General features: G+C 37.6%; 2 protein-coding genes across 7 annotated transcripts in view; one reads left to right on the top strand and one right to left on the bottom strand.

Annotated features, from left to right (window-relative positions):
* Positions 1-2,940: 2,940 nt before the first annotated feature.
* LOC148791517 (uncharacterized) lies at positions 2,941-3,771 on the bottom strand. Its single transcript, XM_088888208.1, has 2 exons — positions 3,625-3,771; positions 2,941-3,492 (listed from the first exon to the last, which is right to left on the bottom strand). Exons 1-2 carry the CDS (start codon positions 3,769-3,771, stop codon positions 2,941-2,943), a joined length of 699 nt encoding a protein of 232 aa, XP_088744334.1.
* A 2,125-nt stretch (positions 3,772-5,896) lies between these two features.
* ESP (separase) overlaps positions 5,897-18,529 on the top strand; it is a 67,956-nt gene continuing 55,323 nt past the window's right edge. Inside the window, exons 1-7 of one of the 6 annotated variants that reach the window (XM_010247615.3) lie at positions 5,897-6,671; positions 6,796-6,973; positions 7,089-7,196; positions 11,996-12,154; positions 13,717-14,222; positions 14,565-14,673; positions 14,822-14,947. In XM_010247615.3, coding sequence (XP_010245917.1) covers positions 5,965-6,671; positions 6,796-6,973; positions 7,089-7,196; positions 11,996-12,154; positions 13,717-14,222; positions 14,565-14,673; positions 14,822-14,947 — 1,893 coding nt within the window. In that variant the 5' untranslated portion in view covers positions 5,897-5,964. The remainder of the gene's footprint in view (positions 6,672-6,795; positions 6,974-7,088; positions 7,197-11,995; positions 12,155-13,716; positions 14,223-14,564; positions 14,674-14,821; positions 14,948-18,529) is intronic. The other 5 variants (XM_010247616.3, XM_010247617.2, XM_019196320.2 and 2 more) reach the window with 5 other exon arrangements.

Raw genomic sequence — 18,529 nt, forward strand, 5'->3', positions numbered from 1 at the left:
GATTCTTTGATAATTTAATTGTTGAGCTATTGTCACAAAACACAGTAGTACAATTACCTTGTGTATGACTGAGTTTCTCCAAGATTCTCCTCATCCAAACAGCTTCACATGTACAGGATGTTGCGGCTATGAACTCAGCTTCAATTGTGGAGAGTGAAACAATAGGCTGTTTTTTTTAGGCCCAAGACACAGCCCCAAAACTCAACATGAATACATACCCCGATGTGCTTTTCCTATCCTCCAAATCACCGGCATAGTCACTATCAGTAAAAGCAACCAGTTTATCACTCCCTCCCTTCTTGTAGAAGATCCCAAGATTTGTTGTGCCTTGCAAATATCTTAACACCCTCTTTGCAATCTATAAGTGAAGCTCAGTTGGCTGCTCCATGTATCTACTAATTAAACTTACTACAAACATCAGGTCAGGTCGAGTTGCTGTTAGATACATGAGACTCCCTACTACTTGCTTGAAGAATGTTGCATCAACTTTGACTCCATTTTCGTCTTTGAAGACTTTAAAACCTGGAACAATCGGATTATAGACAAAATTGCTTTCCTCCATCCCAAATCTTTTCAGCACATTTAAAACATATTTCTTTTGTCTGATATAAATGCCATCAGTCTTTTGCAATACTTCAACTCCAAGAAAATACCTCATCTTTCCCAAATCAGTCATATCAAATTCACGCATCATAGAGCTCTTGAACTCATAAAACATTGATTCATCATTTCCAGTAAAAATGAGGTCATCAACATACAAACTCACAATTAAAATTTTACCTCCTTTGCTTGTTTTGACGAACAAGGTATGCTCACTATGGCACCTCTCAAAGCCTTCATTCACAAGGTGTGCTTCTATACGACTAAACCAAGCTCGTGGAGCTTGTTTGAGTCTGTATAAGGCTTTCTTCAGTTTGTATACCTTGTGTGGATTGTCCTTCTGCTCATAGCCTCTTGGTTGCTCAACAAACACCTCTTCACTTAGTTCTCCATGGAGAAAGACTGATTTCACATCAAGTTGGTAAATCGTCCAACTCTTTTGAGCTGCAAGAGCAGTAATTATTCGAACTGTATCCATCCTTGCCATTGGCGCAAACACCTCTGTGTAATCAACTCCATGTTGTTGTGTATAGCCTTTTGCTACAAGGCGTGCTTTGTACTTGTCTACATTTCCATGTTCATTAAGCTTTGTTTTGTAAATCCACTTGACACCAATCTTCTTTGCACCTGCAGGTAAGTCGGTTAGCACCCAAGTATCATTCTTTTCTATGGATTTTATTTCAGAATCCATAGCAGTTCTCCACTTTGCACTTTTCACAGCCTCTTCAAAATAAAGAGGATCTGCAGATGCAAACAATGCTAAATTGGTCTCATCTTCTTCTTCAGACAGACCCTCACCCGTTTCATAATCTCTCATCCAAACAGGTGGCCTCCTAACTCTCCCTTCAATGGAACTAAGTGAACCCTCTTCTTCTACCAGATTTGGAGAATCAGCTGCAACCTCTTCAGCACTACTTCCATCTTCAATCTCGGCCTCATCTTCATTATTTGCAGCAGCATTTTTCTCATTGTCTCCCCATTCCAACACAGCTACCACCTGTTCTTCATAGCTCTTATCCCAATCCCAAGATTTTTCTTCTTCGAAAACTACATCCCTGCTAATTACAATCTTCTTGGCTATTGGATCATAGAGCCTATAAGCTTTAGATTCTTCACTAACTCCCAACAACACACAAGTGAAACTTTTGTCTTTCAACTTGGTTCTCTTGACATCAGGTACATGAACATGTGAGATACAACCAAACACTCGAAAATGTTCAACCGAAGGCTTGACTCCACTCCAACTTCCTCCGGAGTTATGTTCTTCACTGCTAGAGTAGGACTTCGATTTAGAATATGCACTATCCAATTCACAACTTCTGGCCAAAAAGTCTTTGGAGTTTTCTTCTCCGAAAGCATACTTCGAACCATGTTCATGATGGCCCGGTTCTTCCTCTCTGCAACTCCGTTCTGTTGCGGAGTGTAAGCTGCTGTCAATTGCCTCTTGATGCCATTTTCTTTACAAAATTCATCAAATTCCTGTGAAGTGAACTTACCCCCTCGATCAGTACGCAAACACTTAATATATGAACCTGTTTCCTTCTCAAAACAACTTTTATATTGTTTAAAGATAACTAAAGCTTCAGATTTTTCGACCAAGAAGTAAATCCATACCTTTCGACTAAAATCATCAATGAAGCTAATTAGGTACCTCTTTTTTCTATTTGAGATTGGTGTGATAGGGCCACATATGTCAGCATGGATGAGTTGAAGTTTCGAAGATGCTCTCCAAGTGTTTTTCTTTGGAATTGGATCTCTATGCTGCTTTCCAACCATGCAATCAGTGCACACAATTTTTGAGGCCTCGAATTGTGGTAGTCCATTCACCATCTTTTTGTTTTGAAGAGTCCTCAATCCTTTATGACTCAAGGTCCATATCGGCAGTGCCAGAGATGTGATAAGTCTTGTGTGGCTGTGTGAAAGCAAGCTGGTTTCTTTGGTTGCGACGCAACCAACAAGGTAAACATTCTATTGGCAGACATCTCTGCTTAAATTATCAAGCCCTTCTCAGGATGATAGACTTTACACTTGCCGTGTTGAATAAGAATTGCTAAACCTTTCTCCTGCAGCTGCCCAATGCTCAATAAATTGTTCTTCAGTTCAGGCACATAAAATACCTCAGTGACTATATGATTGAGTCCATTCATTTTCAGCTTTATATTACCCTTCCCCATCACTGTCATTTTTGAGTTATTTCCCAACTTCACCATTTGCCTGAAGCTTTCAGTAAAGTCGCAGAAGAGAGCTTTGTCTCCACACATATGGTTATACAGCCCGAATCTAAGAACCAAACATCCTCCCTTTTTGCTTCATTTGTTTCAACATAGGACATTAACAACATCACTTCTTCTTCTCCTCAGCATAATTGGCCTCTCTGTCCCAACTTGGGCATTCATATTGAAAATGTCCAAGTTTGTGACACTTGTAGCATTCTATAGTAGCTTTGTTAAAGGATTGGCGTCCTCTGCCTCTGCCTCTTCCTCGAAAGGATCCGCGACCACGACCTCTTCCCCATGTACTTTCTTCATGAGTTACCTTTAGTGCCTGCTCTTCTCCTTTGTGCCTATGGAACTTCTGCTTGTGAACAATTAAGGAACTTTGCAGTTCATCAATTGATAGGCGATCAATGTCCTTTGACTCTTCAATTGAGCAAACAATATAATTGAATTTTTCGCTTAATGATCGAAGTATCTTTTCTACTATTGTAACATCTCTCATTTGTTCACCATGAACTCTCATCTTATTGGCAACAAACATCACTCTTGAGAAATAATCAGAGACACCTTCACCAGATTTCATTTCAAGAGTTTCAAACTCTTTGCGAAGAGCTTGAAGAATGGATCGTTTCACCCTTTCATTGCCCTCATACTTCTTCTTCATAGAATCCCATATCTGTTTGGATGTGTTCTTCTGTAGGATGGTTTATAGGATAGTTCGATCGATGGCTTGAAACAGATAATTTTTCACCTTCAAGTCTTTCAGCTTCATCTTATCAAGCTTCTTCTATTGCGCCTCTGTCAATACTATTCTGCTTTCTGGCTCAACATAACCAGTCTCCACAAGGCTCCAGTACTCCTTGGATCTTAAAAAGTTTTCCATCAACATGCTCCAATGATCGTAATGACCATCAAAGCGAGGAATAGCGGGTTGCACAAAATTTCCTTCAGTCATCATCTCTCTTGTTGCTGCAAATCACAAAGGCTGCTGCTTTGTTTCTTCAAACCCAGTGGTGGCTCTGATACTAGAATGTTGTGAGCCAGAACTTGAATCGAACAAGCTTAAAAACAAACTGGAATGATTCAACTTTATTGATCAACAACTTTGGCTAATAAATAGCCTTTACAATAACTAATTGAGAGAAAAAACAGCCGATGTTTTACACTAACGGATAAAGAACAGAGAAAGAGTCAAAGCTGGGCAACATCGATAGCATGATAAGCGGCCAAACAAGTGTTGGTATGACGCTGGCTGATTAGATTTATATTATTCTGTTCAGCAAATACCATTGCTGCCTTTTCTGGTAATGGTTTAGAGGCAAAATACATGTAAACATATACATGATGAAGCATTATAGATGTTTGGGAGACTCACAACTTGGGGTCGGCCAAGTTCAGAGACATAATGACTTTTGCTTTAAAAATGGGCTTTACATGCAGAAAAATTAGAAAAATTAATAAACAAACTGCAAAAAAGATGATAAACAAAGTCACTAAGACATGAAACAGATCAGGAGACCCAAAATCTGAATTCCAGATCTCCTGCATACAAGAACTTTGCCCACATCTATTCACAGCACATTACCCCCGTGAATTGAGAACATCTCTCATGCATAATACTATGTAAGATAATGAAATGTTCCCTATGTATGACTGTAATATTATATGGGTAGATGTAGGCAAGAGATCCAGACTCTGACCCAGTATTTAGCTGGTTTGGTTCCTCATAAATGTTTGGATTCCAAATAGGGTTCATCATATCTAATTGGGCTTATATTGCCCAGCCCATCTGGATTCGAGTTTCTTGACCTTGACACAAGTTTTTCATTTGAACCTAGCCCCGCCCATGCAGGCCATATTTGGGCATGGATACCATTGTCCAAATATTTCCTTTGGGATATGACCTGTAATCAGGCTCACATCCGGATACGGATCGAATTTGGCAGGATTTGTTCCAGATCTAACCTCTTTCATGCCCTATATAAATCACCGAAGGAAGAATGTTTTTAGAAAGCTTGTATTTCAGTGGTCAGGCTGAAGATCAGGTTCTCAAATCAGCTTGATTTATATGACATTCTAATCTGATCATACGAGTGCTGGTTAATAAAACATATGACAATTAGGGGTGCAGCTTGGGTTGGATTTGTTAAAATTTGAATGGAGGGGTGTCAGTTGGATTGGATTAGGTCCAATCCAATCCAATGTGAGTCTATTATAAATGGACCAGGCCTAATCTAATTCAATGAATGTTTTAGACCATTTTGGACTGGTCCAATTCAATGTTTGGACCGTCTAATCTGTTCAAATTTGTTTTAGTTTAGATTAATTTAAAATCAAACCTGATCGATTGATACTTGTATTGTTATCTTCTATTAATGGACCGGATATTGGCTCAATCCAACCCAATCCAATAATCATGCATTCAACCATTGGGCCATGACATGTGTTTTAACAATAAAATAATATATAATTATATTCTATATATAATACATGTATATATGTATTATTTTATACTTAATTTATTATTATAACTTATATTTATAAAAAATTTAAAATATGGAATTTGAGGCCAAATGTGTATTCTTTTGACACAAATAGCATGGCAAGATGCCCTTTTAACACGACACAGAGATCTCAAAAAATTACCCCAAATCTATATAAAGATCATCCCAATTGGACGAGTGAGCACAAACAACAAAGTCATGGCCTTCATAAGTTTTAAACTCATGAATCGTGACCCAGTGGTTAGATCGATCATCAATGGTCCAACCACTCGAGTTAGATTGTTTTGTCCAAATCAATGGATTTTAGTCAAAACCTTGGGTTTTAATTCGCAAAACCAATCTGTAAACATGATCGAAAGACAGTTGAGCAGTTCGATCTTCCGGATTAACGGTGGATTGAAAACATTTCTGGTCGAGGTTCAGCCATTGCCTGCCACACGGTTCGGGTCGATTTGTCCGATCCGCTCCGATACGTTCGACATCCGGTCGAGCCGTTGAGGTTTTGAGACGTTGACGAAGGCAGACACACAATCATTCCAAAACCGTGCTGCTTTAAATCACATGGCGGGTGACATTCGCGCCCTTGTGTTCTTTTCTCATTTCCCTCTCCACATTCCTCAGTTCTGCATCTCGCACTGGGCACCATGGATTCCTCCACCGAGTCTTCTCTAATCGCAGCGTTAGAGAACTCGGATTACAGAGGCATTCATCGGCGGTTCTCAGATTACTTAAAACCCTTTGCAGACTTCATTGTTCTTAACGAAGATGCAGATTCGAAGAAGCCGAAGAAGACCCAGAAGAGCAAGAAGAAGACGGAGCCTGATTGGACTCAAATCCGTCCTCTCGCAAAGAAGTTTCTCCCCTTCCTCAATCGCTCACTTTCTCTCTTACCGAAACGCCTCTCGGAGTCACCGAAACCGGGCTGCGGCGAAGAGGATGAAAGGGCCCAAGAACTGTTCGATACTTACAAGCTCTGTCTGGATTGCTTGTCGTGCCTCTCTTCACAATTGTCGTGTAAACCCTACTCTATGCATTGCCAGAGGATTCGATTGGTGCACTGCTTTGAGGCTTGGGGGCGGTTTGGAGAAGCTGAATGTGAAGTGCGTGTCATTCTTGAGAGCCTCCGATCAATTAGTTTGGCCCCTTCTGGTTCTAAACCAGCGAAGGGTAAGAAGAACGAAGATGGGCTTTTGCCGGATATGACGAAGGAAAATGCTGATCCTGACCTTGCTTTGTTGCTTGTGGAGGTAGTTGCAACTCTTGTTAAGTGTACTTTCATGAGTAAGAGCAAAGACGGCGGAGCTTATCGAAGTGTTCTCAGTTTGTTGGATCAGCTCGGGCCATGGTTCAGGTGTGAATTTGGTCTTTGTCAAGTCCTTACTTTTGTTTGTACCCTACACAGTTGAGTTTGTTTCTAACATTGTTAAATCTGTGGTGATGTAACTTATTGAAATGTTTCCATACGAAAATTGTAGGGTTCTTGATGCTAAGGTATTTGAAAGGTTACACGGCTTGCTTGTGACCAATCTCAACAAGTGCCTGCTCTTCATGGTAGGGGAATCTACATGTTTTGATGGGGACTTGTTAAATTCTTTCTGTATGATAACATTGACCGAGTTCTTGAAATCATCTATGAAGGATCAATTTGTAAAGGTTTGTGTTCACTCAACCCTCATCCACTTAACTAGAATTTTCTTTTATTTTAATTATTTCTTTCTCTACTGCGTCATTCTACAAAGCCTATAAAATTGAAACGTCCAATATGCAGTTTGCCCGCAGGATTTGTTCATCTCTATTCTTACATCCGGAGAGTGGAGTTCCAGTCATCATTGACATATTAAGATGTGCCCTGATTTCTATTTCTTGTGAATGCAAGGTATTTGCACATTTATTTCATTCTTCTAAACCCCCTTTTTTTTTGCTAAAATCGTTCACTATTTTTTTTTAACATAAGGTATTTTTAAAAAGATAAGAAACTAAAAATAAATTATAAAACCAATTTTTTAAGTAGGAAATAAGAATATAACATTTTTTTATAAGAAAAAATTTACAACTGCCTAGCAGCCCAATGGTGACAACATCACCATAACATTTTACTTATTGGATCTTATGGATCTGTCCCAAGTTTTACATATTTACAACTCCCGACAGAATATTTGGTTTCTGTTTACAGCCTCTTTAGCCAAAGGTATTAGCAAACCAATTTGCTGATCTATGCACCCAAGAGTATGTAATGCTTTCATTCCTTTTGCTGCTTTAATTTCACCCACGGTATTCCTTTTTTATTGAAAACAGGTAAAGTATAATGACATTAAAAGGAAGAAAAGAGAACAAAACCATATACAAGAAGATGCTGTACACATGGATTTACAAAACACTGTCCAAGCAATCCTATACTCCCCAGCCCTGCTTTACAAAAAGATATTCTCATGTGCAAAAAGTGTTGTAATTTCTATCCTTGAACAATTTGTTTACAGAGAGAGCCAAGACATCATTTTGCCCACTATTCTCTGAATATCATATAATCTTTGAGCAACTCCACCATAACCTCTACTTCCCAATCATTTAAAAGTCTCCTGAACTGAGGAACCCACACCACACTGCCCTTTTGCACCTGCACATTTTCTGCCACACTTGATTCTTTGTTTACTGCCACCTCAAAAAGAGCAGGAAAACACTCCTTCAGCAGTCTGTCTTCACACCGCATGTCTTCCCAGAATTTTACCCTGAGGCCATCACCGGTTTTAAATCTTACTCCTTTTAAGAAAAGGGTAACGGGCTTTCTCAAAGCCTCTCCATAAGGAGCATCCATAATTTTGATTTAGGCTTCCTGGCTCCCAGCCTGAAATGCTGACACTGTACTTAGCTGCAACCACTCTTATCCAGAATCCTCCCTGAGTGTTTCCATACCTCCAATACCACTCGCCCAATGCCCAAAGCTCAGGGGGAGAGCATTGAGCCCATGAGTCCACAAAATAATATGATTTAGGTCCAAGTCATTTGCAACACTATTTGATATATTCCTACTATGGCCTGTATTTTCTAGCCAACAAGCAGCCTGATTTCCTTCATGGCCAAGTTTGCGAATAACCAACCTCCATTTCAGTTTCTTCCCTTATCCTCATTCATTCACCACCCTCTTGTATCTGCTGCTTGCTGCAGTTTTGTGAGCTGTCTTATCCATCCAGCATTCTGCAATGTTGACTGAGGTTCTTTGCAGCTTACCTATTTAAATCATATCATTAGCTCATTGCCTACTTTACATTTTCTTGTAATCTCTTTAAAGAATGCCATGGTTACTTAGGGATGACAACATACATATTCACCTTATTGTCACCTACTTAGAATTTAATTTATTGCAATCAAATGTCTAGAAGAGGACAAAACCTAGATATGGCTAAAGAAGGGCTGTTTTGTAAAGTAGATCTAGAGAAGGTGTATGATCATTTGAACATGGATTTCCTAGATTACATACTTGGTGGTATGCACTTTGGCAGAAAATGGAGAAATTGGATGAGAGTATGAGTATCAACTTTAGGGGCCATTACTTGGTGTAATGGTAAACCCTCAGAGTATCAACTCTGAGAGTGTCCACTTTGTTCAAAAAATTCCAAAGGTTAGGATTATATCAACTTTGGGACCAACATTGGGCAATGGTCTTTTTTTATGTGTATCAACTCCAAAATTTTCAATCCCATTAAGGCTGCATTTGGCATTCCTTATTTTAATGACTTATCTCCTTTTTGCAGTTAAAATGTCCCTATGAATACCGAGTTTTTAACTGCAAAAAGGAGATAAGTCCTTAAAATAAGGAATGACAAATGCAGTCTAAAGGGGGAATTAACTGGATTATTTAATAGCTCTAGAGGGCTCAAACAAGAGACCCTCTGTCATCATTGTCGTTCGTTTGTGCAATGGAAGAACTGTCCCTCATGACAAAGAGCAGTGGAGAGTGGGGCTCTACAAGGCATTGAGGTAAACGAACAAGGCAAAATGGTGATCTTATTACAATACGCTGATGACAGGCAAAATGGTTTGAAGTAGTGTCTGGTTTGAGGGTGAATCTGAGCAAAAGTGAAATCATTCCCGTAGGCAAGGTGGAAAAACATTGAAGAACTTGCTGGCATTCTTGGATGTAAATTCTGAAATCTTCCCACCACATATTTGGGTTTATTTCTGGGTGCCAGATGTGTAGCAAAAGGCATTTGGGACCCGGTGATAGAAAGAATGAGTAGGAAGCTGGCAATTTGGAAGTGCAAATACTTATCAGTTAGGGCAAAGAAAACTCTACCAAAGAGTACCCTTTCCCAACTACCCACTTCTTATTATTATTCCCAATACCAGCAGCAGTTGCAGACAAATTTGAGAAAATTCACGGGGATTTCCTTTTGGAGAGGACGGCAGGATAGAGACAAAATACAGCTTGTATAGTGGGATCTAGTTTGCTTGCCTCAAACAGTGGGGGGCTTAGGGATTTAGAAAGTGAAGGGGATGGATATTGCACTTATTCTAAAATGGTTTTGGATATTCTGTACTCATCCAAACCTCCTCTGGAGACAGATTGTTTTGGAGAACTTTAGGGCTAGAAACTTTAATTAGGATCCAGGTATCAATGAAGGTCCCTATGGCTGTTCTATCTGAATTTCACAATAAATTTCTTCCACATACTGTTTGGAGGTGGGTATTGGGGACAGAGTCTATTTTTGGAGAGATATATGGTGTGATGATGGAGCTTTGGTGGAGAGATTCCCTTCCCTATTTGTTCTAGCCGAAAATAGAGATTCTAGAGTGGTTGATGCTTATGAAACCAAAGGTGGATTGACCTGGCACCCATCTCTAAGACGGAATCTAAACTCAGCCTACTTAACTTAACACGTCCAAATCCAGATCAGGAGGATGCAAGGTGCTGGAGGTGGGAAAAATCTGGATTTTTCTCTGTTAAATCATGTTACAAGCAGTTGATCAGCACTCAGAAGGGGCATAAACATACAATCTGAAACCTGTATGCTGTGTTTATCTGACAGAGAAACCACAAACCATCTGTTACTGCAATATCCGGTGGTTAGAGGAATATACTCTCACTTTTGCAGCTTGATCAACCTCATCTGACAGCTGGTGCCTTCTGGAGAGGGTAGCAGCCACAGGACATTTGAGTTCCTGGATAGTGAAGGGCCTAAGCAAATAAGGGAGTAAATTATGGGGTACCATACCTGCAGCAGTTACCTGGTGTATTTGGAAGGAGATGAATCCGAGAATATTTGAGGCAAAAAGCTGTTCAGTTGATGTAGCAGATGCGTTAGCCAAACAAGGGGTGGGGAGAGACTCATTGTTCTGGGTGCAATTGTTAAGGGATCTGGTTATTTGGGGGACATATAAGAGGTTTTATGTCTCACAGTCTCTCTGTATTTAATATCTTGTACTTTCATTCGTAATTAATAAAATGCTGTTATCGATAAAAAAAGCTATTCAGTTGATGAAATCTTTTAAGTGATACTTGGTGAGTTGGTGTCACTTACTCTTTGTTGGCTGCAACAGATCTTTTAAGAGGCATTCCCCATTAAAACTATTATGATCCTGCTATTTTGTTTTTGTAAAAGTTGGCAGGAGAGCTTATGTACAGTGGCTCACTGTACATGCATTTACTTGTACATCTTTATATTAGTTAAAGCAATACAAAGCTTTACCTTTTGCTCAAAAACATAGCTAAAAATCATTTTGTTTACAAATCCAAACCACCTTAGACAAAAAACCAAGAATACGTAATATGCTTTTCTACTCAACTAAGTTATATTACTTAGTTTGGAGGTTGCACCTTGCGCCTCTTTGTGGGGAATTGTATGATGAATACTTGGTTCTTTATTTAATAAAATTTTCGTTATCATTATCTATCAAAAAAATATGACTCAACCAAGTTAATCCTATTGCTTGAATCAAAGTATAATGGCTGACTATTTGATTTCATCACTTACACTCCTCAATCCATTGTTTGTAGTTCCTATTTCCTAAGTATTTTTTACTGGAAGACATTGTGATGACATGTCTTGTAAAATGAGGAAGGCACTGATATAATGGTGTGGGGAAATTGAAATTCTTTGGTACATTTTATACTTTTATTTCTATATCATTTCTAAGTTGTTTCCTATCTATCGACCATGCAAGAAATAACATGATTATGAAATTCTTTACCATGTTTTATTTCCACGTCATCTCTGAGTTGCTTCCTACCTGTTAGACATGCAACAATAAACATGATTATGATATACACAACGTTCGAAATATCGATACCCCCGATACACATGTACATGCCTATTGGGTGAGTCAAAACTATATACTTTTTATTTTTTGCTTGACGAACTGACAGGGGGACCTGTTACATCGTCTATTATAACTTAAAAACAACAAAATCTATAAAAGCCTTTTATTAATGTATCAATGACAAAAAGATACTATATGATATTCCTGGAATGGGGTGTATCATACCAATATTTCGAACCCTGGATAAACATGGTTTCAGTCATCTAGGTAACACTTGTACTTAAATACCAAAGGCTAAATCTAGTGTTATCTGGATGGAAAGTCTTTTATTTCAATACTATAACTTGAAAAGCAATTATGCTTACTTTTTATTTCATTAATGTGTGCAATGGAGTATGACATTTATTTGTTTCATGGCAGGTGGCTATGGTGTGCAGTGTAAATGAGTTTCTTGATCTAGCATGTTATTGTGCCAACAAATGTAGAACTGCAAATATCAATACAGACAAAGTTGCAACACTTTTTAATGAAGTTGCAAGTGAACTCCATCATGTATATGATTATCCACCTGAATACCAAGTAATCCTGTGTGTGTGCGTCTGTGGGTACAGATTGGCTGCTAGAATCATTTCTGACAAAGGAATCATCCATATAGGTTGAACCTCCACTTGTTCCCTTCATCCTCTGTTCATGGGGCAAATTGCTGCCCAAAAGCCATTGCCAGTTATCCAAACTATGCCCTTTTCTCTTGGCAGTTTTTGAATTAAAAATTTTAAAGCTTAGATGGCTAAAACATGATTCACAATTTGATTGTATAAATGTTATGTTTAAATCTTTTAGTTAAAAAATATCACAATTTCTATTTGAATTTTACAATTCAATTTGCAAATCTTAAGATTTGTTTCAGCAATTTGAATAAATTCAATTGGGACCTAGTTCTTTACTTGCTATCTTTTTTTTTTTTGGTTTTATTTTTAAGGGTCTTTAGTTTTAAAGTCCTTACTAGAAGGATTTATTTATATTATTTAATACCTATTTGGAAACCTTATTGAGTTCATTTTCCATCATAAGCTAATTAAAGAGCCATTATATGTGGATTGATTGACTTTCAAGTAAACTTGATTATATCATCATAAGCTAATTAAAGAGCCAGTGTACAAGTAGTAAACTCTGTTGTATAAAATACATGTATGGTAGATATGCATAAAGCACATATTGTATCATCTTATGCTTGATTATATATACTTTAATTTTTCAATAAATTTCAAACAACAGAAACAATCGAGGATTTATGATAAGATTCACAATTTCATTCAGCTTTCTCTACAGTTTATAAATTATAATACAACTATTATTTCCATAACATTGCTTGGGGGAAGCTTGAAAAATTGGTGCATAGGGATGATGTAGACTGGGAAGTGAACGCATTGCTAATAACTAAACCCTTTTTCTTTTGGAGGCTTTTGAATTAAAAAAAATGAAAGAAAGAACAGTTAATATCAGCTGGGGAAGCTCTAAAAGGTGGTGTACAGGGCTGATCTGGGTGACATGGGCTTTGCAAGTGAAAGCATGGCCAGTCCCAAGATTCCTTTATCAGACATAGGATTTGAATTGACTGCATTATCTCTCCAAATGTCAGAAGTAGGGAAGTCTTCTTCCCTGCCAGCTGACCTATATTAGTGTGGAGAAGGATATAGCCTATTTAGATAATCAATTTACTAAGGTATTCTCTGTATTAGCCTTGTGTTTTTTGTCTGGTCCCTTTCCGTTGATGTTTCTATAACCCAAAATTTGCTGCAGGTTTCCTCGAGTGATTTTAGCTGTTAAAAGCTTCTTTGTTAATTAAAAAAATTTCTGGGACAAGGACCTTTTGTTTGTTTACATGGTTGGGACTTCTGCTCTGAAACTTGCTCATGAATAGAATTTGGAGAAAGGGAATAAATGGAGTCCTTCTTGGCCCTCATCCTTGACACTGATACTACATGCAAGATCCATGGATCTTTTTGCAAAATGATTTGTTTAGCAAGCCTTTGCCTCTTTACACATACACACATGGATGCACACATACAGTTTGTAAAATGTGATAATCTTTCTGCTAATGTCTTTTCCTTATGCTAAATTATAACCAATAAATTGTTCAGCAGGATTTGACACCAGTTGATTTGATTCTGAAACTCTATGCTGCCGGATTGTTCATTTCAAGCAATGATGTTCATTCAAGGGGTGGTGGAACTTCAATCACTGAAAGTTCAAAGGAAGAATTTGCAATTAGGTTATTGTTTGGAAATGAGGACAATCTACAACACCTGGATTCTTTGCTTCATTCATTAGAAAGCCACTTTTTCCCTGCTAGTAGTGAGAATGGTATATCCTATAGTGGTGGAGAAATGGACCCAAGGGGCATATCTTGCCTAACCATGGATTCTATGTTTGATATCTCTAAAACTTGCAAGCATAAGCATGGAGTAGCTTCTTTGCTATCCTACTTAAATGCCTTGGAATTTCTATGTCAGCCATTTTCTGAATTAGTAAATACAGCAAAGAAACATATACTTGCAGAGTCAGAAGTTGTTTTCTGTTCTACTAAAAACAGTTATATTCAGGATGTGTTTCATCAATTCTGCAATGTGTTTTTCATTTGTTTCAGGTAAGCCAGTTGGGTACTTTTCCCCTTCCAACCCTTTTCCGTCCTTTCCCAATATATGTGCCATTCATGCAGCTTGATTTCTATATTATAACTGAATTTCATTCTGCTACATGGATCTTGTTCCACTGTTCAAGTCTATCTTGAAACAATGGATCTTGATCCATGTGGGAAGATTTGAGAGAAAATATATACTATTGTGAGCCTGACATAAGCACTCTCCTTGATCTGGGATTAGTACTACCAGAAAATGCTAAAAGATAGGCAGTGGTGGGTGAACAAGTACATAAACGTAAAAAAAAAAAAACATTTTAGATATTTTGCTAATGACATGTCTTGATGCAGATGCACATCAGAGAAGGAGAGAGACAGGTTTAATGATTCTCGCAAAACATTGCTACATGTAGCAGTGGCAGCTCTTACAGTCTCCCTTGGAATGAAGAAAAGTGTCCAGGTTATTCTCATTTCCTGATATTGAAATAACAAATTTCCTTTTTTATTTCATTATATGTTGGCTTTTGATTCCCTTGGGCTGATACTATTAAAAGAAAAATAGCAGTGTTGTTTCTTTTATGGCTAAACAATTTTATTTGTTATTTCAGAGGAGTGTTGATTGCATTGATCACATTATTTCAAATGGTTGGGTTCAATATCAAGAGCTAAAGTTTCTTGTCGCTGCTCTCTATAATGTTGCTGTAATTTTGTACAGATCTAAACAAGTAAAGGAGGTATTTTTCTTAACAGACTTGAGATATATCTTGGATTTTGGTATGTTTTACATATTATTAGGAGATGCTTGGTTTATTTTATGTTACTAAATTGGTATTTAATTTTGTCTCTATGATGATTGCCTTAATTGTCAACTACTTTATGGCATTTAGATTGTTGATTCCCTTGGGAGGGAAATGTCCTCTTATTAGATTTTTTTTGAACACTAAACACCTCATGTGATTTTCTTGGCAACTACCATCTTATTTGCATGTTTGGTTTGAACATGTCTGTTTCTTTAGAAGGTAGCCTATTGATTCTTTTTTGCTTCTTTAGTTTCACTAGGAAAGAATTTAAAGGAAGGTCTTTCAGAAGATGCAACTGGAGGAGATATTTTTGGAAATAACCTTAAAGATACTTGATGTACTAGATCTAGATGTACTTTTTTTTGGTTTCTGTAGAGCATAAATAATAGTGGTGCCTTCTGGCATATTAGGTGAAACCTTACCAAGAAAACATCCGGAAAAGGATGCCATCCAATAAAAGGATTACAGTCAGTAAAGTACATTCAACTCCTCTATTAGCAAATGTTTTTGGCTATCATTCATGGGAATTTTGAAGTAAATCAAGATAAGATTGATCTACTAGAAAATTTCGGTTTTAGATAAAGATGGGACAACATCCAGTTAATTATAGGTGCTCCTTTGATTGGCAGTCTGACTAGGGAGATTTTGGGTAAAGAACTCCATTCTAAAGCACAGTAACATTGATGGAGTGGAAAGATAAAACCGGAATCATACAACTGTTTTGATATGGTTGGGATAACGTTTTGTCGAATTTGAGTATTCCAAGGAACCGTAACTTTGACTTTCTAAGCTTCATAAAATTCTACTCAACCTGTGATGTAGGACCAACTCAGTTCTAGTCCTTAGAGAATGTTGACTGGTCTAGTCCTTTGATTAGAATTTTATGGTTGTTGATGGTTGTAATGTCTTCTTGAAGGAATAAGAGAGAAAATAGGGACACAAAGAAGAGAGAAAATACATGGAATCACTCACAGGGTGCCTAGAATACTCTAGGGCATAGGAATCACTCACCATAGTTAGCATAAGCTGAAGAAAACTCAATAAACTTCATTTCTCTGTGTAAAACCAGGGGCAGAGCCAGGGGTGGCGGAGGGGAGCCATGGCCCCCCTATTCCTTCAAAATTCCCTTTAAATCTATTTAAGTTCCACTTGTATTTTAGCCCCTTTACTCATGTTTCCTAGCTTTTGCCCCCCCTATCCATGTTTTCTAGGTTTTGGCCCCCTCAATAAAAAATCCTAGCTCCGCCCCTGTGTAAAACGTCCATAGTCCATACATATTTATAGACTCTAAAGTCATAATAATCCTAGGAGTCAAACCATTAAACTTATAATGGTCCTAGGAGTCAAATTGTTAGACTCAATAATCCTAGTAGAACTCAAACTAAGCTGTCATATCCTACTTAGTGTTTTAAAAGCGCAAGGCGCAAAAAAGGTGCAGGGGTCAATTTGCGCCTGAGGCGCAAGGTGCATGCCTTTTTAAGCAAGGCGCAAAAATTATACAAAATGCTAAAAAATAAAAAGTCAGAAAATAAAAAAAGCCAAAAAATTAAAAAAAAGCAAAAAAAATAAAAAAATATTAAACATAATATTAATAAAAACATAAACTTAAATTTTCAAATAAATGTTTTAAAAAACCTATTGTCTAAAATTAAAATACATAAACATAACATGTAAAGCATATTCAAATGAGAATTTAAAAATAAAATCAAACATCTAAAACATTTTCAAGCATTTAAAACCCACAATCTCTCTTTTTTTCTCAATTGCATTACTTCAAGTAGCTAATGTGATGTAAAACGTATTACATTCCTGATTCTACGAGCCGCGTTTGTGCCATGCCCCTTGAGGTAAGCCCAAACAAGTCTATGTTTGGGTCTTAAATTCTTAGTTCTCACTCAAAAAATAATGATTTTATAGTTTTAATTGCTTTTTAAGATGATGTTTTATTAGGTTGAATGAATGAACAACATTACCAAATAGGGGGTGGCACGGGGGTCTGGGGCGGAGCCCCTGGTCCAGCCGCTAGACTCAAAAAATGCAAAAAAGTGTCAAATTTTCAAAAGGCGCATGCCTGCGCCTAGGACTTGGGCGAGGTGCCTACCCTAAAATGCGCCTCGCCTGTGCACCTAGGCATGCCTCAGGTGCGCCTTTTAAATCACTAATCCTACTTATGTAATGACTCTGAAATTTTATACATAAACAAACTATACTACACAAATTAAACCCTTTCAATGGACCCCACAAAATAATTGCAAAATGACAAAAATACCCCTACTGTCCAAAAATATAAAAATACATAAAATTCCATAAAAATCCAAATTTGACCCTCTAACTCCTGCATCAACTTGTCTATGCAAGTGCCCTGATTCCTGTAAGTGATGTGGCCATAAAGCCCTTGTTTCAGTGATTTAAAAGGTACGCGTAGGCACATAAGTGAGGCGCATTTTAGGGTATGTGCCTCGCCTAGGTCCTAGATGCATCCCTTTCAAAAGGCGCATGCCTAGTGTGCCTAGGCATGCGCCTTGCGCCTCAACCCAGGCGTGTGCCTTTTTAAAATTATGTGCCTTTTACTGTTCTTTTTTTTGAGCCTAATGGCTGGGCTAGGGGCTCTGCCCTTGGACCCCCGACCACGCCCCTTGAGGCATGCCCAAACAAGTTCATGTTAGGGTCTTAAATTCTTATTTCTCACATAAAAATAATGATTTTATAACTTTAATTGCCTTTTAAGAAGATATTTTATTGGGATGAATGAATGAACAACATTAGCAAATAGGGGGTTCTCGAGGGGCATGGTACAAAGGTGACTCATAGAATCAAGAATACAATATGTTTTACATCACATTAGCTACTTGAAGTAATGCAATTGAAGAAAAAAGAGATTGTGGGTTTTACATTTTTGAAAATGCTTTATATGTTTGCTTTTATTTTTAAATTTTCATTTGAATATGCTTTACATGTTATGTTTATGCATTTTAATTTTAGATAACAGGTTTTTAAAACATTTATTTTAAAATTTAAGTTTATATTTTTTATTAACATTATGTTTAATATTTCTTAATTTTTTTGCATTTTTTAATTTTTTTGGCATTTGTTTTGAACTTTTTTGCATTCTTTTTGATTTTTACTTTTTTTTTTTGTATTTTTTGTGGCTTGCTTCAAAAAGGTGTGTGCCTCGCCTTGCCCCTTGTGTCTCAGGCACAAATAGGCCCTTCCGCTTTTTTTGCATCTTGCGCTTTTAAAACACTGCCTTGTTTCTCCTGCTACTAAGGTTGATGGTTTTTTTTCCTTTGTTGAATCTTATTCCAGTCACTACATTTCTGCATCCAATGTCTTGATGGTTCTCACTCTGGACAGCTGTTGCTTTGGTGGTAGGTAGCCCTTTCTCTCTAGTGGCATTTACTCTACTCCAGGTAGCCTTCTTGGATTTTCCATGCCAGATCTTACTCTGCTCTAGGTAGCCCTTTTTGTGATTCAAACTTGAGGCACGGTCATAGGTTTTTATGCCAATTGTTACAT

Source organism: Nelumbo nucifera, chromosome 5, assembly GCF_055504915.1.
Source record: "Nelumbo nucifera cultivar China Antique chromosome 5, China Antique-T2T, whole genome shotgun sequence".
NCBI lineage: Eukaryota > Viridiplantae > Streptophyta > Magnoliopsida > Proteales > Nelumbonaceae > Nelumbo > Nelumbo nucifera.